The 24,132-nt window shown below is 42.5% G+C and overlaps 2 protein-coding genes across 3 annotated transcripts; one reads left to right on the top strand and one right to left on the bottom strand.

Moving 5' to 3' along the window:
• Positions 1–250: 250 nt before the first annotated feature.
• npc1l1 (NPC1-like 1) lies at positions 251–12,277 on the top strand. Its single transcript, XM_036526194.1, has 18 exons — positions 251–307; positions 1,704–3,265; positions 3,729–3,829; positions 4,158–4,330; positions 4,581–4,709; positions 5,147–5,329; positions 5,847–5,961; positions 6,112–6,377; positions 6,566–6,655; positions 6,804–6,994; positions 7,383–7,510; positions 7,946–8,075; positions 8,600–8,655; positions 8,990–9,140; positions 9,838–10,069; positions 10,420–10,533; positions 11,041–11,203; positions 11,503–12,277. Exons 1-18 carry the CDS (start codon positions 251–253, stop codon positions 11,679–11,681), a joined length of 4,020 nt encoding a protein of 1,339 aa, XP_036382087.1. The 3' UTR covers positions 11,682–12,277.
• A 141-nt stretch (positions 12,278–12,418) lies between these two features.
• sb:cb288 lies at positions 12,419–20,426 on the bottom strand. Of its 2 annotated transcripts, none has more exons than XM_036527588.1 (5): positions 20,044–20,426; positions 17,737–17,788; positions 16,884–16,952; positions 14,156–14,240; positions 12,419–13,612 (listed from the first exon to the last, which is right to left on the bottom strand). In XM_036527588.1, the coding sequence occupies exons 1-5, from the start codon at positions 20,101–20,103 to the stop codon at positions 13,555–13,557; spliced, it is 324 nt and encodes a 107-aa protein (XP_036383481.1). In that variant the 5' UTR covers positions 20,104–20,426; the 3' UTR covers positions 12,419–13,554. The 2 variants fall into 2 exon arrangements, with proteins under 2 accessions (XP_036383481.1, XP_036383482.1); XM_036527589.1 differs by lacking the exon at positions 20,044–20,426 and adding an exon at positions 19,340–20,019.
• Between the last annotated feature and the right edge of the window lie 3,706 nt (positions 20,427–24,132).

The raw sequence follows: 24,132 nt of genomic DNA on the forward strand, positions 1-24,132 counted from the left end.
TTTTTGTGCATCATGATTGGTGTTCCGTGCATCAGGCCAGATAAGAGATGTGACATCAGTGATGTTGGCACTGCTAGACAGGAACTTCCACTGCCCTCCGCTACACCTCCCTCACCCCTCTCAGTTGGGACGCGCTGACGCACAGGGCCGGTCTCTGTTTCCCTCAGCCTCCTGGATACAGGCTGCGCTGTTAGGCCCTCTGATAACCTCCCCAGCCCCTCCTCCGGTGTAAACACTGTGGGACAGCAGCATGAAGACCCCCGTGATGAGCCGTGGCTTTGCCTTGCTCTGCCTCATTGCCTGTTTGGTATGTGTCTCTGTGTCTTTGTATCTGTGGATTATTACTTTAATATGATGGCTCCCTCTTCATGGTGAAACTAGTGCACATGGAGACAAGATGTACCCTAAAATGAAATAATGTGCATGGATTACTTTTAGTCTTAACCAAAAAAATCAGAGAGCAAAATCAGTAGGGTGGTAATAAGAGACAAGAGTTGGCTTTATGGTCAAGCTGTTGTTATAGTTCAGGGAAACTACAATGCCATTAGTCATTGTTATTAAGAATATATTAAAAGCATTTAGGGTCTTAGTAGTGTCATCCTTTTACATAAAACACATGCTCTACCAAGACACATGTGATAGGTAGCAAACATGCGGCTGCAAATGAATATGTATCTTAAAAGGAGAGGAAATGGCAATGTTAAAATGTAGTCTTTCATGTGAGATAGAGACCTGTTGTTGGTTCAGCGTTTTGTTCTCTTATTCATCACCTGTTGTGCAAATGCAAAAAAATTATTAGTTTTACAGCAGTTATACATGATATTATGCATTTTCTTTGTCAGCATAATGCATTCTTTTCACTCACTGCAAAATAGGAAAACAAAAAAATTGTAATTAATGTAAGTTGAAAAGTTATGATTCAGGTTATTACAGCCACTCCATGTAGCTGACTTCCTGAACACAGTAGTCATATCTCCTTCTTCTTTTTATTGTCAACATGTTCTAACAGCAAAGGGCAAAGATATAAAGTAAAATGACTGACAGTGCACTGAAGGCTCAGTCCAGATAAGCATAATTATTTAATTGCCTAAACGCCTACAGCCACGCTGTGGTTGATTCTTCCTTGATGTTCGGTGTAATTTGTGTGAAAAAAGTAAAAATCTGTGCTGACGTGCAATTGGTGCAATGGAAAGGCAAATGTAGATTCAAACTATGTGTCAGACGCTATTAAATACAAGTTTGGACACACTTTTCTTTCTCTATTTTTGCTATTTTCCATATTTTCAAGTAATAGGATAGACAAACAGTCAAAACTATGAAATAACACAAATGGAATTATGCAGTAACCAAAACGTGTTATATCAAAACTAAAAAAATCTTATATTTTGGATTCTTCAAAATAGGCAAAAAATATTTTTTTAAATTAAACATATTTCTGGAAGGAAATTCATACATAGGTATCAACTTCACTATTTATATTTGTCTTAGAAACTATTTCTAAGCATAAGTCTTTAGATAAAAATGTCTGAAAGAATGTTTCCCATTATCTTCAGGTGTGTTCAAACTTTTGACTGGTACTGTACACATTTATACTGTATAGAAAGGATTGATACTTTTGGGACCTAAAAGAGTGTGCAAGTATTAGTCTTTCATAAAAGTGATTAGAAGAAAGTCCCTGACTCTGTGCTGTACTGTCCTCACAGGTTTTTTCGGAAGCTCAGCATGAGCCAGGCCACTGTTTGTTCTATGAAGAGTGTGGCCGCAACCCATCAGTGAATGGCAGTTTGATTCCACCCATCATACCCTGTGTGAACTACAGTAAAGCCAGGGCTCTGGAAGGTGCACACTACCAGGCACTGAAGAGGGTGTGCCCCATGCTGGACAGAGGGGAAGGCAACACGTTTGCCTGCTGCTCAATGAAGCAGATCACGTCTCTGGAGAGCAGCCTGACCCTCTCCAAGGCTTTGCTGATCCGATGCCCGTCCTGTGCCGACAACTTCGCCCACCTGCACTGTATCAACACGTGCAGCCCCAACCAGAGCCAGACGGTCAACATCACTCACACCATAAACACCACGGTGGACGGCCAGGTGAAGGAGGCCGTTGTGGCTTACCAGGCGTACATATCTGCCAGTTTCGCAGACGCCTCGTTCAACTCCTGCAAGAACGTGCGCATCCCTGCTACCGGGGGCTTTGCTATTGCGACTATGTGCGGCCGCTATGGCGCCACGCTATGCACCCCCAAGCGTTGGTATGACTTCCAGGGTGACTCCAGCAACGGCCTGGCCCCACTGGATATCGATTTCCGCCTCATCCCAGAAGGAGGCCCTGTCCCTCCAGGTATTGTGCCTTACGATGGCCGGGTGCTGAGGTGCAACGAGACCACGGACGCCGGTGGGGAGGCATGCTCCTGTCAGGACTGTGTGGAGTCCTGCCCCCAAGTCCCTGCCCCAGATCCCCCAGCAAAGCCCTTCATGATTGGGCAGCTGGACGGCGTGTTGGTGGTGTGTCTGGTCAGCTTCTTGGCACTCAGCCTCTTTTTCCTGGGCTTTTTGCTGCTGAGGAGCCTCCTGCAGGGCCGTGATCAGAATGTGGGCAAAGGCAAGGACAACAATGGCAACGACGTTGACCAGACCGTCGACCCCAACGACGTGAGGTGCACGGACACAGCCAGCCTTGCCACACAGGCTTTCCTGGGCTCTCTGTTTCAGAGGTGGGGCACCCTGATGGCCAGGCACCCCTTCAAGGTGCTGCTAGCCTCGCTGGTGGTGGTGTTGATATTCTCTGTGGGCCTGATGTACATTGAACTGACGACTGACCCCGTGCAGCTGTGGTCTGCCCCCAACAGCCGCGCGCGCAAGGAGAAGGACTTTCACGACAAGTACTTCGACCCATTCTTCCGTACAAACCAGCTGATCCTGACTGCGCCTGGTCGCCCAAGTCACTCCTATGACTCACTGCTTTTTGGGAAGCAGAACTTCAGTGGCATTATCTCCAAAGACCTTATCATTCAGGTACTGGAGCTGCAGAAGAGGATACAGGCTATTGAGTTTTGGTCAGATGACCTGAATCGCACAGCCAGCCTTAAGGACATCTGCTTTGCTCCCCTGAATCCCAGCAACCCATCACTGACGGACTGTGCAGTTAACAGCCTACCACAGTACTTCCAGAATAGCCTGAACAACCTGAACGCCAAAGTAAACATGACCGAGCTGGGGGTAACCCAGGAGGTGGACTGGAGGGACCATTTCATTTATTGTGTTAAGTACGTGTGGTTTAAATCTTATTTAAAGTGTTGCACATGTAAGAATAAACAATTATGTAAATGATTTGAAAATAATTTCTAAAATATTGTCATTGGAACAGTCAGTTAATGCAATTTAAATCTAAATGAAATGAAAAATATAGATATTGAAGTAAATCTCTATTTGATATGATTACACAATAGAGTACAGCATTATAAAGGGCATGTAAGTTTGATTTAAAATAAATTTAAATACTTAAAATAAACTTAAATAATTTCCTATTTCAGCATTCTTATATGAACTCTAACATGCCTGAATGTTAAGCCTTACTTGCCTGTAAGTGAAGCTGTTTTTATTTTATTTATTTATTTTATTTTTTTAGTAGCATTGATATGACATACTGGTAAAATGAGGGCTAACAGCTATGATGCTATTGTTTCCTTGTGATCCTAACATTACCTTCCATACTGTGCTCATTTCCAGCTCCCCACTGTCTTTCAAAGACATCACAGACCTGGGCTTGAGCTGCATGGCGGACTACGGAGGCCCTGTCTTCCCTTTCCTGGCTGTGGGAGGATATGAGAGTAAGAAGCTGATAGGTTTCCATCTTGGCTGACCTCCACCGGGACTGTGCCACACCTGCCGCTCTTCCCCACAGACTCCCAAAGCTCAGAACCTCACAGGCCTCTTAACACTCATGTAGAGCAACCGAGAACAACAGGATTTTAGACCTGCCAGAACAACACAGATTTTAAAACCCAGTTTTTTTTACACTTGAAATGCAACCATTCAGAAAGTTTTTTCCAGCATATTTCAGCTTGCAGGTTACCTGATGATTGACAAGTTTGCATCTAATTGGCTCACCTCCATTGATGTGCTAACCCTCAACCCTGATACTTGGTTCCATTGCAGACGAGGAGTACACTACTGCTGAGGCTCTGATTATGACCTTTTCTCTGAACAACTACCCACGGGGCACCGTCAAGTTCAAATTGGTGGAGAAGTGGGAGCAGATGTTCCTGGACATTGTGAGGAAATACCAAATGGACCCATCCACCAACTTCACATTCGCCTACATGGCAGAGGTGTGGCTGGACTTAATAAAGTCATAATAATAAGTACTGTAACGGATGTCATCAGTGTGCGATATCATGTGAGATAATATGTGAGATACTGTTGATTCGAACCTGACTACATGCAAAGCATAGCATGGTTTTCTGTCTTACATTTACTGTTCGATATCTACATTACTGTTTAGGGTTGTCCTTTGAGACACAGGTGTGTTGAACTTCAGAATGCACAGCAGTCTAACCTTACCTGTCTCTCACTGGCCAGAGATCACTGGAAGATGAGATCAACCGGACGACTGCAGAGGACATCCCCATCTTCATGATCAGCTATGCTGTGATCTTTGTGTACATAGCTGTGGCCTTGGGGGAGTACTCATCCTTTAAACGCATACTGGTAAGAACTCTGCTGCTCTACCCTGGCTTTGCTCTGGTTTAATCCTTACAAGTCTGGGGGACCTTAGAATGACATGGATTTAGGATGGGATAAAGACACTTAGGATGTAGTAGAAAGGGGTGTATATACCACTGCCAGCTACAAAACTGATTAGGCCAACGACTGTAATGACTATTGTGTCCTTTCCCAATTGGTGACCTCTTACTGAGCCAGTTTTGATGATGTTATACTGAGATTCCTCTTTATAGTCATGCTTGTCAATCATAAGATTTCAATCAAAAGTCCTTGATACACTAGTAGCCTTTCATACCACAACAGCCTTTAATGCCACAATGCCATGGTGAGGTTCGGTACACAGGCAAAAAAAAAAAACACACAGGAAAAATGGCATTTCTGAAGATGGTATGGACAGGCTAACAGGTGGTGCTCTATTGCAGGTGGACTCTAAGTTTCTGGTGGGTCTGGGTGGGATTCTGGTGGTGGGCTGCTCGGTCCTGGCTTCCATGGGCTTCTACGCCTGGATCGGAATCCCCTCCTCACTGGTCATCCTGCAGGTGGTGCCCTTCCTTGTCCTGGCTGTTGGCGCTGACAACATCTTTATTTTCGTGCTGGAGTATCAGGTCTGCAAATTGCCCGTTTGAGCCTCTATTTATCTATCCAAGCACTAGATTTACTCTTCATGAGATTGTTGCACTGAAAGGTTATAAATGGGGTCAGCTGGATTAAGATATTTCTCAAAAGCTGCATGTTAAGTAGTTTGCCACTTGACAGATACTCTAATCCAGCGCATTTTACGAAGCTAGGTTACAAAAGTGCCTCTAATAAAATCACATGAACCACAGTATGTCCAGAACATGACAGACCACGGGTTCGAACAGGTTTTAATCCATCACACAATTCTGTAATAACTAGTGGTATTGATAAGACTAATATTTACATAATACCACCACCCAAGCTATTCTAGTAACATGAAGCAAACTTCTACAGCACATTTGCTTTTGAATACAATGATTTATCATTTAGTTTCACATGGAAGTCTAAATACAACAGCTTTGACAGTGAAATGACACCTTTAATTACTGTTACCAAGCACGCCTCATAACATTTGTGAGATAGCAGCCTGTTTCTCACACACAGAGGGACAAGCGGAGACCAGGGGAGAGGAGGGAGGAACAGATTGGCCGAGTTTTAGGCAACGTCGCTCCCAGCATGCTCCTGTGCAGCCTCTCTGAGTCCATCTGCTTCTTCCTGGGTGAGCATCCACCCTGCATCACCGTGACATGCTGGTAAATGCACCAGTGACAACCCATAGGACTGTTGTTTATGCAGGATCACCTCTGCCGCGTCTGTTGCACAAACCTGTAGCACAGTAACACTTGCGTCTCCCTGTGCGTCTTTCCAGGGGCTCTGAGCACCATGCCAGCAGTGAAGTCCTTCGCCCTGTACGCTGCGCTGGCTGTGCTGATGGACTTCATGCTGCAGATGACCGCCTTCGTGGCCCTGCTGTCGCTGGACAGCCGCAGGCAGGACGCCAACCGCTGCGAGCTGGCCTGCTGCGTCACTGTGTCCACCCCTCCCCCCTCCAAACCAAACCAGGGCTTCCTGCTGCCTGCCATGAAGCATTACTATGCCCCCACCCTGCTGCACCCTGTCACCAGGATTGTCGTGGTACGCAGCTTTATCATCATGTTCTCAGAGTGGTTCTGTTCATAACTGGTGACATCCTTACTACATAAATCCATCATCAGCAGGGAGAAACATGGCAGCAAGTCATTAACAGCCTTTGTCCTCACCAGAAACATTCTGAGTGGTTTCAGGTGACCCTGTGTAACCGCCTCTTACCCTCTCCCCCCCAGATGTTTGTGTTTCTCTTCATGTTCTGTGCATCAGTCTTCCTGATGTTCCATGTGACTGTCGGTCTGGATCAGGAGTTGGCCCTGCCCAAGGTAAGTCCTCCCTGCCCTGTTTTTCGGTCACACACACACGTGCAAGAAAGTATCACAGCTTTTCTCTACAGTTTGGCTATTTATATAATTTATTTAATTAAAATATCATGCTTATCATACTTGCATATCTCCCCACTCTCTGATACAGGATTCTTACATGCTGCAATATTTCAAGTACCTGAACAAGTACTTTGAAGTCGGTGTCCCCACGTACTTCGTCACCACACACGGCTTCAACTTCACCACAGTGGAGGGCATGAATGCCGTGTGTTCCAGTGTAGGCTGTGACCCCTTCTCACTCACACAAAAGATACAGTACGCCACAGAGTACCCTGAACTGTGAGTACACTTCCTTTGCCTGATACTTCCAAACTGAGGCCTTTAACATCCCAGGCAGTCATGTCACAGCAAAGACTGCTCCGTGCTGTCTTCCTTACATCCCATTTTCAAAATACCTAGTCATGTAAAGCTAGTAATTAATACACATGTATAATACTTATAACTTATAATGCTATTTCACTCACATGTCAGTAGTGGAGTAGCACTGCTTTGCTTTGCATTGGAACATGTTTGAAAAGAGAATGAAATTTAAATGAAGACGGTCTACCAAATGAAGATGAATGAACCCATACAAGTGCATATTTCCCTCTATGCAATACACCGAAAAGGATGAGTTTGAGGGTAACATTTCCACCTGTCCTGACCTTATCTCCCCCTCTGTCTTCAGGTCCTACCTGGAAATCCCAGCATCCTCTTGGGTGGATGACTTCATTGATTGGCTCAACCCTGGATCCAAATGCTGCCGGCTCTATTCTTTTGGACCCAATAAAGGGCAGTTCTGTCCTGCCAGTGAACGTGAGTCCTTCAGCTCAGTAAGACCCACATGACTCAACACACACTAAAGGGTTGGCAGTGTTGCACACTGGGAAGCCGGCTTATAAACAGAATTCCCAAGTGGGGCAATGCTGTTGCACCTTTGAAGAAAGCACTTACCCTCAATCTATCTCTTTGCCTAAACAATAGACAAAAAATATCAACTATGTCACCGTGGATCATTTTTATCCACAGCAGTGTGCTATTGGTTGAAGTCTCCCACTGTGCAGTATGGAGTACTTACTTACCAGGTGCTGCTTAAGAAATGATTCATAGGCAAGTAGCTTAACTGGCGAGAAGCTTGTATGAACCAGACTGGTTTATCTGTTTAGATGTATAAATTTTCCCTTTTTTGTACCATAAAGTTAATATACCTCAGCTCAAACTGACAGCAAGGCGTGTCCATTGTGATTGCAGCTGCAACAAAATGCTTAAGTAGATGCATGAGTACTCCACCCAATGGGGTCCTGAGACCGAACCTATCGGAATTCAATAAGTTCTTGCCCAGCTTCCTGTCCAACCGGCCTGACCTGCAGTGCCCTAAGGGGTAAGTGAGTCCACCATCCTGCTGGGCTGCACTGTAGCGGCATGTCCTCACAGATGTCACTACAGACCAGCGCACAGAGTTGTGTTGTCAATCCAATTCATTAGCACAAACATGCCCTTATCAATCCATTTTTTTCCTGAAGATTTTTTGTGCAGATGCCATTCAAGTAATGGTATTCAATTATTCAATTATTCAAAGGGTATTCAATTAATAGCCTGATCAAACCAAACTAATTGAGCTCAACTGGAAGGAAAGGCGATATACAGAGCATGCCCCCGGGACCAGGGTTAGGAAACTGTAATCTAATCAACACTTCCAATCTGTTACTCATTAACTTGCAAATGGATGTAAATGAATGCTTTTTTTCCGACTTCTTTTTGGCCCATTACATACTGAACTAGGACAAGATGGCTTTCCAAAACAAATACAAAGGAATGGTAACATATATCAGTGTATTTGTGTAGAAAAGTGACCTATCTCAGCACAACTAAGTTGAAAATGTCAAATTTTCTTTCGATGGACAGAGGTCTGGGAGCCTACGACAAAGCAGTGGTGATGGATGAGAGTGGAGAGATAATAGGTAAGCAAAAATCCTCACACACAGAGGGACATAGACTCACGGTCATTTTAGTAAAAGGTCAAATAAATGACCCGTCAAAAGGGTGGAGTTCAGGCAGACAGCGCCAGCACTCAGGCCACCCCTCAAATATAGTTGCCTGCCCAGTGTAAGAAATACGGAGCCCCCTCCCCTGTCCTTTTGGCTGAATTGGTGCATCAATCCATTCACTGTTGCAATATCTTTACTTGCATGGTTGATTGAGCAGTGCAACTGCAATGGAAAACACTTTTTTTTCTTTTTTTGAATGTGTGAGGGTCTGTGGGCCTGACACCTGTCCCCTGCTTCCCTCCTGCAGCCTCACGCTTCATGGCGTACCACACGCCTCTCACCACCTCCCAGGAGTTCACGGAGGCCCTGAGAGAGGCGCGGGAGCTGGCCGCCAACATCACCCGCAGCATGAGGCAGATCCCCGGCACTGCGCCTGACTTCGAGGTCTTCCCATACACGTACGCATACCCCCCCTCCCTTCTGCAGGGCCCTGTTTCATTACCAAGGTGTTAATGATAATGAAGGCTGCGATTCTGTGCTGGTCTGATCAGAGAATTGCACTGTTATGGCAGGGCGTTAGTCAAGACCTAAGCTGCAGATGCCAGCTGACAGCGTACAGTTGCAGTCATCTAGGTCATACACAACAGTGCTGAGCTCTTAAGGAAAGGCTGAATCTTGGACACATTGCCAGCTATAAAAGTTTAAAGAGGACTCAAAAACTAGTATTGGATATGGTGTGTGGTACGAATGGAGCACTGAAATTTACTGCATCCCATAAATCTACAACCTAACCCTCCTAACCCTCCTCCTTCAGTCTAAGGAATAGCACATTGAGCACGAGACGATTTTCTCCGTTATGATGATTAATGTCTTTAATTGATCAGAGCATCTGTGGAAAAAACAGCCTTTTCTAATATGCTGTGTATTTCTGTGTTCACCGTACTGAAAAGTTGTGGCTAGCAGTAAGGCCATGTTCCAGGCCACCGAACGCAATTCAGTATACTCAATTGTGCATTTTAGCGCTTGCTCTCTTATCACAGACCACATCAAATTTTGATTTTGATTTGAATAATAGCACTCCTTCAAACAAGCAGAACACGGTTATTTCAGTTTTCTTTTTTTTTTTATCTCGACTCCCCTTTCTCTTGCCCGCAGGATACCATACGTGTTTTACGAGCAGTACCTGACCATCGTGCCGGAGGGCCTCTTCAACATCTCCCTGTGCCTCCTGCCCACCTTTGTGGTGTGCTGCATCTTGCTGGGCATGGACCTCCGCTCTGGCCTGCTCAACCTGCTAACCATCATCATGATCACCGTGGACACCGTGGGAGTCATGACCCTGTGGGGCATTGACTACAACGCTGTGTCCCTCATCAACCTGGTGACGGTCAGTGCACACTCCCCGCCTCCCCTTTGACACCCAGCAGCAGTCAACTGTCCTTTCCCTGTGCTTTCCACACACAGGCCTTGGTTTCTGTTCTACTGATAATTGCGATTCAGTCTGACTGAACAGTGTTCACACTGTTCAGTCAGAGGACAGGCTTGGGTGTACCTCCGCTGTAACGACATGAGATAGTGTTGGTGACAGCCACTTTTCAGCAAGCAGACTGGTTTAATTTTAGGCATTCAGGGTTGGCAGTTGGGAGTCAAACACTGATTACAAGGATATGTTCTTTCTTTTTGCATCTGAAGTTCACAATGAAAAATTAATATTCCATGTGCATTCCCTGGTTTCAGGCTGTGGGGATCTCGGTGGAGTTTGTGTCACATCTCACCCGCTCCTTCGCCCTCAGTACCTTGCCCACTCGCGTGGACAGAGCCAAAGAGGCAACCGCCAACATGGGCAGTGCAGTGAGTATACTGCTGATAGTATGAAACAACACAAATGGAATTATGCAGTGACCAAAAAAGTGTTATAAACAAATCAAAACTCTTATATTTTAGCTTCTTCAAAGTAGCCAAAAATATTTAATTTTTTTTTTTTTTGAAAATAAATTCTTACATCAACTTCACTATTTATATTTGTCTAAGAAACAAATTTCAAAGTCTTTAGATCAAAGTATCTTTGAATGCATGTTTCCCATAATAAGGTGTGTCCAAACTTTTGACCGGCACTGTACATCAACCCAGCACTGTCTTAACTTTCCAGACCACAAGCAAAACTATTGGCTCAAACTACTGGTTCACTAACTATCATCACTGAAGACTTTACGCCTTACTCTATAATCAAAATGAATTGTCTTTGGGTTGTTTTGGGAAAAGCCTACAAACACACACACATTAACTTTATTGTGTTAGGGGCTTCACATTCCTGTTACAACTCTGGAGTGATCTGGCATCCCTGCATATCTCTACCAGGTGTTTGCTGGTGTCGCCATGACGAACCTGCCAGGGATCGTGGTGCTGGCTTTCGCCAAGGCACAGCTCATCCAGATCTTCTTCTTCCGACTGAACCTGGTCATTACGCTGCTCGGGATGGTGCATGGCCTCATCTTCCTACCTGTGCTGCTAAGCTTCTTCGGTGAGTGGAAAAGCAAGCAGACACTTGCACGTATGCACACATACAGTGCATGCCATTTTATACCTTCTGAATTCTCTTCATTAGAATTTACAGGAAATGTAGGCATGTGTATGCTATAAAATAACTGTTCTGGTCACTGTATATGTACACTCACCTGTGCATGTCTGCTCAGTATAGACATGTGAATGTCAAAGCATGTTAAATGATCCACAAGCAGAAAACCCTTTGGATGCTAAGGTGCTCCCACTTGTGCATTTTCAGTAGTGAACCTCTGTATCCTTCACCCCTTTGCCTCTCAGGACCTGGTGTGAACAAGGCCGTGCTTCTGAAGCAGCAGAAGAAAGCACAGGAGGAAACTTCTGGAGTCAAACACATCTATGAAAACATGAGCTTTGACGACAATGAGTATCCCAGATATACCCCACACCCACCAAGGACAGACTCAACAGGATCTGTTGTGACGATCACAAACTTCTAAGTGGCATTAACGAGAAGTTTTTTTTTAATTGTTCAAGTGCACATACCTCCATAACTTTATTCAGACACTCTGCCCGAGACATGGACCAGGGCAATGGCTTTCAGCAGCTGCAGGACTGTAGCCACAGCACACCACAGTGCAAGAATCAATGCAATATGACCAGAGGCCCAAAGGCATGCACAGATATATGCCCAAAACCGAAATGAGAGGGGTCAAGTGATCTGATTGCAAGAGATGGCCATCATTACTGTATTTTAGTCACATGTTATCTTTTTCATTCTTTTCTGTTGGCAATATAAAGGTAAGGTATTCAAACAGAATTAAAATGGGAATATACTACAATTACTAATTTTATACTGCAAAAGGTTTTAATATGTTAGCTGAATGTATGTTTATTTAATGTTGTACCTATCCATGTTTCATCTCGCTGGGTTTTAAAGGGATGATATTTTTCATGGTTAAGTTTGAATGTAAAGCAAAGCCTACAGGACAACACTCCAGTTCACACAGGTTATGAAAAAAAATTAAATGCAATTGCCTTTGTGAAACAGAGCCCTTTCTAAATGGCAGTATTGTGTAAATGTACAAGTGATTTATCGGAGGTGGCCTGAAAATCACTGGAACAATATTAAACCTGTATTTATATTTTACAATTCTTGTGAATCTCCTCTACAACACTCAAAGAGTAGATGTTAGAATAATGCAATTCATTGCAACAGATATGTATGGGGGCAAAAATGAAATCAAATAAGAGCCCCTGACATCAGCAACATGCGCTGTGAAAATGAAGTGGCATCTTTGATGTGGTTATATTCACCAGTGTTGAGTTCATGATGCACCTGATGGGTTCTGGGGCCTTTGCTACTGGACCACATTCAGCACAATCACTGCTTTTACACACGGTCACATACATAAAGCCTCCAAATCCCTCAGAGAGGAGACACAAACCATGTGTAAATCTAAGAGATCAGGACATAATGGATAAACCTCCATGTCTGCCACGGCAAAACAATACAGTATTCACTTTTATTTGGTAGCATTAATGTCATACAGTAAAGTTTCCAGACTGATCAAATTATAAGATTGAAAAAACAACATGGACATGCACATATGGTGAATAAAACTTCTAAAATGGATGCAGATGCATTGTAACACACCAACAGTGGAACTTGAAATTAGGAGCCCTTGAAGGCACAGTAAACTGCACTATCCCAATTCTGAAATATAACAGTTACCTTTTTTGGGGTTAAGTCGTTATATCTCTCTAGTGTGCAAACCGCCACTGCTCAAATACAACAAATGGACAACAAATGTACAAAATAACACCCCAGCACAACCTCACAATGCCATTGTCAAGGTACTACCATGCACAACACTTAAAAAAAACACTTTCAATACGAATTCTTATTGCTCAGCTCTAGATTTAAATTCACTGCAAAAAGAGTCAATGGAAAAAGGGGCAACATTTGCTGATACCTTCATCCAAGGGTGCAAATATACTCTTGGCATCTCCAACTGTCACAAGTTCCTCCGTCTCCCCAGGTGATCACAAACATTGTATTGTCAGAGACCAAAAAAAACCATGAAAAAAATTGTTTTGTCCTGTTTATAAAAATGCCCTCATGCAAGCGCCAACAGTTCATGACCTGTTGGACAGGGCCCGGTGCCATAGTGTATCCTCAGGGGCTGGGACAGATGGCAGCCGCGCAGATCAGCCATATGGACATCAGTGGGGGGATTTAGTGTTCCACCAATCACAGCCCCCTATTCATAACGCCCGCAGACTCCGGCACTGCAATGTGGTACCAGCCACAGGCGTACGGTGGCCTGGTCCCAACTTCCGTGACTTCCCAACTGATGCAGTCCCCAAAGTTCAGCACACCTGACTCCTCTGCTCACGAAGCCTCACCCTCCTCTTCTTTTTTTCTTTCCTGAAAGTTCACCAGGCAATCTCTTTACTGACCATTGCTTTTTCAATAATGTAATTTTTGACTATTTAAATATTTTTAAAATTTGTATTACAACAGTTTGGCTGTAGTTTAGCTCTCTAAACTGTAATGCACAAAAGGTAAAATAAAAATGAAGACAACGGACCACAGGTTGTTGACTTGTGTTAAACAAAATATAGAAACTCAACTGTTCATTATGTCAGAGTGCTTGAAACAGCGGCCATTAGAGTTTAGGTGCTCACATGCTTAACCACTTACAATCTTACCCATTTATAGAACTGGATATTTAATGAGGCCACTCTGGGTTAAGCACCTGTCCCGAGGGCACAAAAGCAGTGCCCCTGCAGGGAATCACACCAGGAACCTTTTGGTCACAAGCCCTGCTCCTGCACTGCGGCCCCAAGAAAACAACCTCTGTGCAACTGCAGACCACACACTGTGACTGAACATCTCACTGCAGCTACAATTACAGGAAAATCAATCACAGAAATGGTAGTGATTCTGTGCGAGGATCACGCAGCGTACCTCCTGGGCGGAGTTACCATGCATTTCCACAGCACAGCATAGAGAGCCAACAAGAAGCTGATGAACACCGCTGCTGCAATCCCACCTACAGGGAGGAAACAACATACGTAAGCTATTTGTAACTCAGCCTCTCTCTCTCTGTACTGACCTGCACAACCAGGGTCTAGTGTTCAGCAGATCTCCATAGATTATTTGTAATGGTGAACATCTGAGAATTTTGAGTCCACAGAAGATTTGTTGTGTACAGTATACAAAGTACATTATATGGCCAAAAGTATGTGCACACCTGACCATCACACCTATATGAACTTATTGGACATCCCATTCCGAAACCATGGGCATTAATATGGAGTTGCCCCCCCCCCCCCTTGCAGCTAACAGCCTCTACTCTTCTGGGAAAGCTTTCCACAAGATTTTGGAGTGTGTCTGTGTGAATTTGTGTCCATTCAGCCAAAAGAGCATTTGTGAGGTCAGGCACTGATGTTGGACGAGAATGCCTCCACACCAAACTCGTCAAACCATGTCTTTATGGACGCTGCTTTGTGCACGGGGCATAGTCATGCTGGAAAAGGAAAGGGCCTTCCCAAAACTGTTGCCACAAGGTTGGAAGCATACAATTGTCTAAAATGTCTTTGTATGCTGTAGCATTAATGTTACCCTTCACTGGAACTAAAGGGCCTAGCCCAAACGCTGAAAAACAGCCGCAGACCATCATCCCTCCTCCACCAAACTTTACAGTAGGCACTGTGCATTCCAGGAGGTGTAGCATCCACCAAACCTTGAGTCGTCCATCAGACTGCCATTTCATGAAGCTCCCGACGCACAGTTCTTGTACTGATGTTGCAGCCAGAGACAGTTTGGAACTCTGTAGTGAGTGATTCAACAGACGTTAGGAGGTTTTACATGCTATGTGCTTCAGCACTCGGCCGCCCCACTCTGTACGTTTGCATGGTCTACCGCTTCATGGCTGAGCTGTTGTTCCTCCTAGACGCTTCCACTTGACAAGAATAGCACTTACAGTTGACCGGGGAAGATCTAGAAGGGCAGAAATTTTGCGAACTGACTTGTGGCAAAGATGGCATCCTATGACAGTGCCACATTTAAAGTCACTGAGCTCTCCACTACGACCCATTCTACTTCCAAGGTTTGTCTATGGAGATTGCATGGCTATGTGCTTGATTTTATGCACCTGTTAACAACTGGTGTGGCTGAAACACCTGAACTCAATAATTAGGAGGGGTGTCCACATACTTTTGGCCATATAGTGTATATTAAGTTATACTGTGCAGCCTGTGTGAACACTAATGGTAATGGAGCATCAAAAACACACCAACAGGAGGAAGTACAATTTCACTTCTTGAAAAATCCCCAGCCTGCACTAACCAGCAGTATAGAAAATTGTCAAGTCTTATGACCTCAAAAACATACAAAAAGCTATATTGTAAAAGCAAAGTGCAAAGTCAGTTGGATTCAGATGTGGGAAACACTTGTCGCCAAGCCTATAGGCCTATAGAGATGGTTCATTTGCATAGCTCAACTTTTACACTTCCACAATCAGACCTAAACTACAGTTAAAGAGATTTCAGGCTTCATTTCAAAATTCAGACTAAACATCCCATTAAAATTTGATAAGATCAATAAAGCATTTTAAATTAGTAGTTGAAGATCTGTTGTTTTCTTTTGGGGCACAGTCATATGTTTTTTCACTAGGGAAGAACCTCAGTAATGCACTGAGCTTCATAAAACAAACAAGGAGACACATTGCAGTTTGCTCAGCTCCAATCAGTCCCATCTCATGGCAACTTGGTGAGCCCTTACCTTTTAAATAATCTTACTATGAACACAGTAAATAGCATGCAAAAATTGCAAGTCAAGTTGTGAAGCTGTTTGACGTCAATTACAGTGCATGGTACAAAATGACATTTACAACATAATAACATTCAGGTTGTCAACTGCAGCTGGTGTTGTGTGGGCGAGTCAAGGCCTAAGCGAGTTAGTTGTTATGTGCTGTTGTGACAGCAGCGAATGTATACATATCACCACCCAGACAATGAAGCAGGGTCTGACAGAAACTCAAACAGGCTCACAAGACAGCACTCAGGTGGGCAAGGTAAGGTCACTGCTAATGTTACCTCTATCTCTCTCTATACCTCTCTCTATGTTACCAGACAGGTCAATTACACTCATTTTTTTCCATAAAATATAATTAACATTCAACAAGTTTGATAATGACCCAAGATAAGCAGAACTTTAACACTGTTAATTTTATTGATTGATCAACAAGCAAACTTGAAATCAATTATTGAACTTTTTCAAATAAAAAAATTAATTAAAATTATGGAAAATGAAAACTGAAAATTGACAATCCATTTTCTGGAAAAGGGGGGAGCTTTCTGGGCAGGTTAATGTTGTAGGTTGTTAAGGAATCCATGTTGATGTTTTTTTTGATCTTTCCAAAATACAGCAAGATGCCCACAGCACCCAGATGATTATCTGCTGAACACACACATTGCATTCCTGTTGTTTTAAAATCCTAAGTGCCATGCTGCATGACATGAAGGCTTGGATAATAAACTTGGTTATCCACCTATGTAAAACTGTAAATGTGAAGTAGTTACTGCATTTCATTCTGAAAGCTGTCCCCACACCAAGCCCCCAGGGCCCCCGAACCAGTGCTCTGGGTTTCAGTGGCCCTATAAGCAGAGAGAGGACCGCCAGTACTGCTCACCTGGAATGATCCCGCTGCCTCTGTCCAATGGGGCGTCAGTGTGTGTGGGGTGCGGGGTGGGTGTGGAGCCTGTGAACACGGAAATGAGGGAGTGACAGATATAAGATCAGTCCCATTCATTCACTGCTGTCGGTCACAATAAGCAGCATGCCCTCAGCCTGCATCTCTGCCAAGTGAGGTGTGTCCGATCAGGGCAATTTTGTTCTCATTGCTGCCGACACCATCAACACCAGCAGAACAGGGAAATAATTAATTGAGGACTCGAATACGACCAGTAAGATTATTTTAACCGATTTCATTCACTAAACAATCATCATTATGCTTAAAAAAGTCTATTATTTATTATATGCATTAACATGTTGCAACTCCACACAGAAACTGAAGCTGCTTGGTTTGAGTTTGTGGCTTTTACAAATCCTTTACTTTTTTCCTGTTTTATAACTGAATTGTTTGGACTGGTGGAACTGAGACGTGGTAGATGATGCAAGTCCAGAGGAATCCCAAACCGTTGAAAGAGCACATCATTATGCGAGAGAGCAGACAGTCCTATCTTACAGGCACCAGACTGAGGTCATCAGGCCACTGTGGCCTTATCACAATCCCATGAAGTTTCTTGGACCCTTACTGTATTACACAATGGGTGTTTTCTTCCCAGGTTGAGGAAATTTATGGACATGCATTTCAGGTTCCTAAGCTGGTCCTTCAAGGCAAACTGCATGCTTTTGCATACGAGAGGTGTAGCTATAATGCAATTGTAAAAACAGGGAAGTGAAGACAGAGAGAGAGAGACAGAGACAGAGAGAGAGGAATAAACAAGCTGCTCTGTGAGGGTGCAGCAGATGTACACACTCACCATTGCTTTCCACGGCAGAGAATGAGACCAATGGCTGCTCTGAAATGACCCCCTGAAAGAAAGACAGAAGCACACACACCTTACACCTAGACACAAGGAGGGGCACCTAACCTTTCCAAAATAAAGAACTAAAATTACTAGAATGTTTGTGGGTTGTCCCCTTAATTTGATCTTGTCTCTAATTTTATCACTTCTTCACTTACATCTAACCAACCAGGACAAAAGTGAGATGAAGGATCGATGAACCGCAAGATGTCTTGCACAGACAGCCGTGAAGTTGATCTGATGCAGTAGTCTGGCCTGACTAAACATGTCATGAATATCATCTGCAAATTACAATACCCCCATATCCCAATATGCACTGGTCAACTAATCCACACTTACCAAACTCAAATAGAAGTAAAAGGCTGAAAACTCAGGGTCACACAGACCAAGGTGGCACTCTACTTAAAATATAGAATTACGCCATATGAAGCAAAATGCAACATGAAAGTGTATGAAATATATGCAAGACTGGCTACTGCAGATAGGCCTTTTCGACAACAGCTGAGAATCTATGTTACTCCTATAATCTCTTTCTTATCTGCCATGACCAGAAGAAAAAGGGGGTCCAAAAGGTAACAATCCACATTAAAAAAAAATCTAGGTAGCCAATGTGACTGTACCAAAAAATAATAAAAAACTGTTTACAACAAACATCATTATATACCTACTATTATATCTATTATATACCTACATATTTTATGTGCACACATATGTTTTGATCAATGGGTTGGTTGATCTTACTGACAGAAAACAGCATGAAATATTTAGGCAGGATCATTTTCTGTAACTGTTTTTTTTTTTTTTTTTCAAGCTTTTGATTTGAGTCAACCCCCTGACAAAATGAAGCAGATGAGTTCCAGGAAACATGAGAGAAGAAACTTGGCGGAAATATTTTTGTATTATGTATTCTGACATCTGTATTACAACACACCTGTATTATTACAACAGTGCAGTCGGCCGGGAAGTTGTTTGTGCAGAGTGCATGCCTCCAACGAAACGTAAATAAACTGTTCAAAGCAGATAAGTGAGTGGCTTCTGAGAAGATGTGCCATCACACCGTGGCTATAAGTAACCATTTAGCATTCTAAATTTCAATAATGTGGGAATGCATTTTTAAAGCTGATACTTCATTAAATAGGAAGTTCATGAAACCAACAAATTAAACTAACAACTAAAAGGTCCAAAAAAAAATCCAAAGAAAATGTTAATGTGTGCACCCTAGGTAAAATATATAGGCAAATTACAACCACACAAACACACACACACACACACACACACACACACACACACACACACACGTGATTTGTATACACTTACATTTTATATCAAGGATCTGAATCAACACTGTGCAAACCTGCACTTTTGTGCAAACACACAGACTTTTTTGGTTATGTCTCTTCTTCTTTGATAAAGCCTATTGATAATGGCATTATGTTATATACATTTATATGATAAGAGTCTTTCATATTCAAAACGTCTAAGAGGAGAATGTAACATGTACTAATATACAGTAAATCCAGACCGACATACACAGACCCCAAATATATTATACACAGACCTTGTGTGCCCATTTAATGATTCCCTCTGATTTATGTCCAAACGAGCCTGGAGTCATTTGAACACTCCATCTGGGTCACGCAGACACCTCCTTATCTATGATTGTACTCTTTCAAAATGAACACAATGAATAAACGTAAAGCCACTAAACCATGTCCCTAATTATAAAACCATATACCAAATATTACTTCAAAGGCTAGCGAGTACTGACGATGTAATATAATTTCCCACCAACACCACTGAAGACAGCCATGTGAAACCAGTCAAGCCAAACTGGGTCTGCTCTCAGGTCGCGTTTTCTAACCGCGGAGAGGGAGAGTGAGTGAAAAAAACATTTCCTGCTTGCAGCGCTTGCTTAATGTTTCCAAAACATGGGTGAGAATTCATTCACTTTTCTAAGTAATTTTCTTTTCTCACGTCATATCCACAGAGGACTCTTCAAAACAGCCCAAGCATAAACATTCAACTACTGTAAGTTCTTCGGTTTTGTACGTTGTGCTGTAGAACTTCGCTTGTTGCACTACATTACATTACACTGTTGACTGAATGACTGCATATTCAGTTCGTTTTCACTTGAGTAACCTTTATCGGACAGTAACTGCAACACATACCACATTCCAAACAGAAGGCTCCCCCAACCAATATTATGTCGAAAATAGGCTTCCCCCCCCATGTAAAACTTTGAAGTCCACTACTACACCTTACTAGAGAGGTATTTCCGTTGTGCCAGAGAAAATCCGTCTTGTTTTTCAGCTCATTCCACATGTTTACGCGAGGATGTCTTCAAGCGTGCGAAGCAACAGTCCAGTGCAGCTCATCACGGCTCGAGTCCGTGCTTACTCGTACCATTTGGTCTGTAAACGCCGGAAAATAATCTACGCTATTAATTGAGAACTTCGGGGATGCAACACCTCCCTCGCCAAGGAGGCGGGGGGTTCGTCTCTAGGCTTAAAGGTGGGAGGAGAGACGACTTATTGGATCGAACTGTCAATTTGGTATATTTGGCAAATGGGAGCTTTAAGGCGTGTCTTAAATTATATTAGAATGGGAAAGCAGTGAAAGAGATTTGTTACCCATGTTGTTTCAACAGTAGCTACTATTTTGACAAACAGAATATGGTCGCAATTATTCGTGGAGGGAAAAGCATCCGCCCCAAGCTACCTCCCTAGTAATGGACAACAGACCCATCTTTCATATTCATAATAATGCAACTTTGGGCGCATTAAAAAAAAAACTTAGTAATTTATGATTTTAAATCCATCCCTTCACTCTGCCCCTTACAGGTAAGTGAACTTGTGCAACACCTTGATAGTTATGTCAAAAATCAAATAAATTCCTGAGGACAGTTTGTGCACATCAGGGTCTGTGAAACACCCCATGTGAGTATCACTGAGCATACTGTATTTAAAGTACGTCTTACATTTACATTTATTTATTTAGCAGACGCTTTTATCCAAAGCGACTTACAAAAGTGCATACAGCAAGTATAGCGACAGTACGGGGACAGGATGTGTACAGTTCCACAATGAGACAGCTCTCAGCTGAGCAAAGTCTGTAACAAGCAAGCATGTTTCTCCTCACCTGTTTTCGGCTTTACGTTGGCTTTGCATTTTCACTAAGAGGCACTAGGAGGAGATCACCACATGTTTTCACCTTTACCATGTTAACACCGACTTGGTTCTGGAGAGTAAAAATGTTACATGTCTTCCAAGCTAGAGCAATTACTGAAATGGTGGAACAGAAAGTTCTGAGACAGAAGAGCTGTCTGGGGCCAGAATTGCAAATGATTATGAGGACACATAATTAACCACCACAGCAACCATCAGAGTGATGTATATCACACTTCTTTTAATTGAGCGTTTCCAAATCATAACAGTGCAATATAAGTTCTTTTTGCATCCTACAAAAGTGTGCAGTTAAGACATGTAAGAGATTTCTACACCAACACAAAAAGTTAACAATACGCAAAAACTGTCCAAAGCACTTTATGTAGGCAAGATTACAAGTTGTGTAAACATTAATTGTTGAAAGGGAGAAGACTTTGTAGGCAACATTTATTGAAACATTTTTTGTCATGTTTACTTCAATTTTATAAACTATCAGTTTAGAAAAAAAGACTAAATTAAATGATCTAAAAGAAGCAGCTTTGATTTATTATACAAAATAGTGAAATGCTAACTTGACTAAAAGATGCATCATTCTCCATTAGTTACAGAAACCTGCAAGTTACCAAGATCAAACTATTGTCTTTGGGAAAACTCAGAGAGTATATCATTTGTTTCTGCTTCACAGCTATAGTGATGGACACATTAAGCTGACCTCTGTTAATTACTGTCGTCACACCTCAATCTGTTTGACTCCAGTAATACATCTTAATGTTGTGTTATCCCTGTATTCTAAACAAACAGGAAGGCAATACTTTTTTGCAACTGCCAAATGTTACACTTTATCACAACATTAACCCTGTACATCATTGTTTAACAATTCCCAGGGGTTCATTAAATTTCTTTATAGTTGGGCAATTAGAACTGAATCAGAAGGCACCTCAAGTGATCTTGTACTGAAGTGTCAGGTTTACCCTGATCAAACAAAATACCTAAGCTGATACCAATCTGAGCCCAGCTCAAATACACAATAGCTGTAAAACAACACACAAGTAGATAGACAGAAGTAATATTGCACACAGATAACACATTATTAAACAGCAATAATCACTGGGTCAGTTCCAAGTCACAAACACTGTCTTTTGCAAAGCAGACTCACACACTCACACACACATCAATGACAGAAATACAACAGAAAAACAATATGAAACTTGTATTCAAGGCATTATAGGTACACTAAGCTTTTTTTGTTGGAATTATTCCACTACAAACTTGTAAAAATGGTAATGTAGCTCCCAAAGCATAATCCAGTCCTATGTTGATATACTATGGATGCTTAAAAAATGCTTTAAAAGTTCCCCCACAACCTGCACAAAAGAGAGATTAACAAACTTTGATATATCCATATCCAAAATGAAACTGTCCTGTGGAGATTTCTCTGAGGTCTCTCGTTAATAACAGGACTCAAATCACATGGAGGTGGTAAAACAGTACTTTTGGCTATATAGTGTGAGAATTGAAGGGCTGTATGAGGGCTTGTGGGTCTGACATGAATGAGTACCTCAATGTCTGACTCGTCTGACTGAATATAGTCCTGCTATTTTCCCATAGGGTACCACATTGTACAACTTCATAGAACTAAAAGAAAGCCCTCATGAACGACCAGGGTCATTGCTGGAGAACTACTGCCGACTAAAAGAGTTCCTTCAAAAGATCTTTTTGAAACACACAAAAAGATACTCAAAATTCAATTAACACATACTGCTAACAGGACTACTTTGTTCAGCCCTAGTTAAAGCAATTACTTTGTCTCAACAAAAACAGGGCATTGGTTCTACAGACTGAAGGGGAAAAAAGTCTGGAATAGCATCAGTGCCAGAAAAGGCAAAACGGCTCATTATTGGATAGCAAAACCATGAGAAAGACCAGCCACTTAGCGAAAATCTCACAATGAAAGCACTTTGCACCATCACTCTAGGTGGGCAAATTTGCATCTACGCAGGCAAAACTGAAGACTGCCACATCTGCAGCATGTTCTGCTGCCTGATAGGAGGCAAAGTTGCTGGTGGGACAACGTGACTCGTTGACAACGTGAAATGTTTGTAGAAGAAAGGTGACAGATTTCAACAAATAAAACCACCGTATCCAACAAGGCTTAGTACATTGGAACTAATCGGCTGGATATCATGAAACCATCAGCTCCTTTTCCATGCCCAGGTAGCCAGCATCCCATAGTCTTGTGCTACAGCATTTAGATATCTTTCAGATATCTATCATTTAGATCAGTTTAGGAATGTTAAAAGTGTCAATATTTGAATGAATACAGAAACATAGAAAAAAAAATAATGTGTGGCAAAATGGTTCTGTACCCTTAAATTTCAGGTTTGCATAAAACTTACTTGCTGTGATAGAAAGCTTTTTCAATTAATTACTATTCACAGGAACCTCTTACACATTTTCATCAATTCAAACATTATCATCAACTCAAAACATCCATGAATACTGACTAATACTGATACACTTGACCATTTAACTCTTGAACTAAAACACTCACTTGCACAGTGGTCCACATTTTACCAGTCATGTAATTTTTTAATCAAGCAAGCACGCGGCACTGTAGGTTCAGTGAGTATCCTGTTGCATATTAAGTGCATTTTCAGACATGGAGTGAGAAACCATTGACTCCATTTTGTTAAATTAAGATAATATGTAAAGGAGCCAATATCCTACTGACCAAGAGTTGCTACACAGTGATGGCATTCATTCAAAGATCTCACAAGCAATTAACAACAGAGCATTAATACCACTGCTCAGAGTACAACTGTTTAGTCAAATATACTAGAACGCCTCTCAACCCAGAAACCAGACAGAGAACTAGAGGTAATGTAAGGACACAACACCATCTAGTGGATACAGCCATATTACCAGCAAAACTGTCTGACACTGTATTCAGGGGACTGTGCATTTCGGGCCAGTATGTTGAGCTTCTTATGCATCAGGTATGGGATGAAACTCAGAGAGAAAACTAACCAAATGCTTTAGATTAAAGCAGGGAAAGAAATACTTATTCACTTACATCAGCTTCCTAACATTTCAGGGGAGACCCACAGGTACACTGAATTCAAGTTACCTGCCCCCTCCAACCTTTTAAACCGTTTTGTGAGAAGAAGAAAAGAAAGTGTTTTTAATC

The sequence above is a fragment of the Megalops cyprinoides genome, chromosome 4 (genome assembly GCF_013368585.1).
Source record: "Megalops cyprinoides isolate fMegCyp1 chromosome 4, fMegCyp1.pri, whole genome shotgun sequence".
In the NCBI taxonomy this organism is placed as follows: Eukaryota; Metazoa; Chordata; class Actinopteri; order Elopiformes; family Megalopidae; genus Megalops; species Megalops cyprinoides.

Excerpts from the sequence above, each read along its gene's own strand:
- sb:cb288 (XM_036527588.1), bottom strand. The coding sequence starts at position 20,103 with ATGTGGAATGAGCTGAAAAACAAGACGGATTTTCTCTGGCACAACGGA. Across the intron at positions 17,789-20,043 it reads ACAACGGAAATACCTCTCTA|GGGGTCATTTCAGAGCAGCC; the intron begins GTAAGGTGTAGT and ends TCTTTCTTTCAG. Across the intron at positions 14,241-16,883 it reads AGGCAGCGGGATCATTCCAG|GTGGGATTGCAGCAGCGGTG; the intron begins GTGAGCAGTACT and ends TCCTCCCTGTAG.
- npc1l1 (XM_036526194.1), top strand. The coding sequence starts at position 251 with ATGAAGACCCCCGTGATGAGCCGTGGCTTTGCCTTGCTCTGCCTCATT. Across the intron at positions 3,266-3,728 it reads CATTTCATTTATTGTGTTAA|CTCCCCACTGTCTTTCAAAG; the intron begins GTACGTGTGGTT and ends GCTCATTTCCAG. Across the intron at positions 10,534-11,040 it reads CCGCCAACATGGGCAGTGCA|GTGTTTGCTGGTGTCGCCAT; the intron begins GTGAGTATACTG and ends TATCTCTACCAG.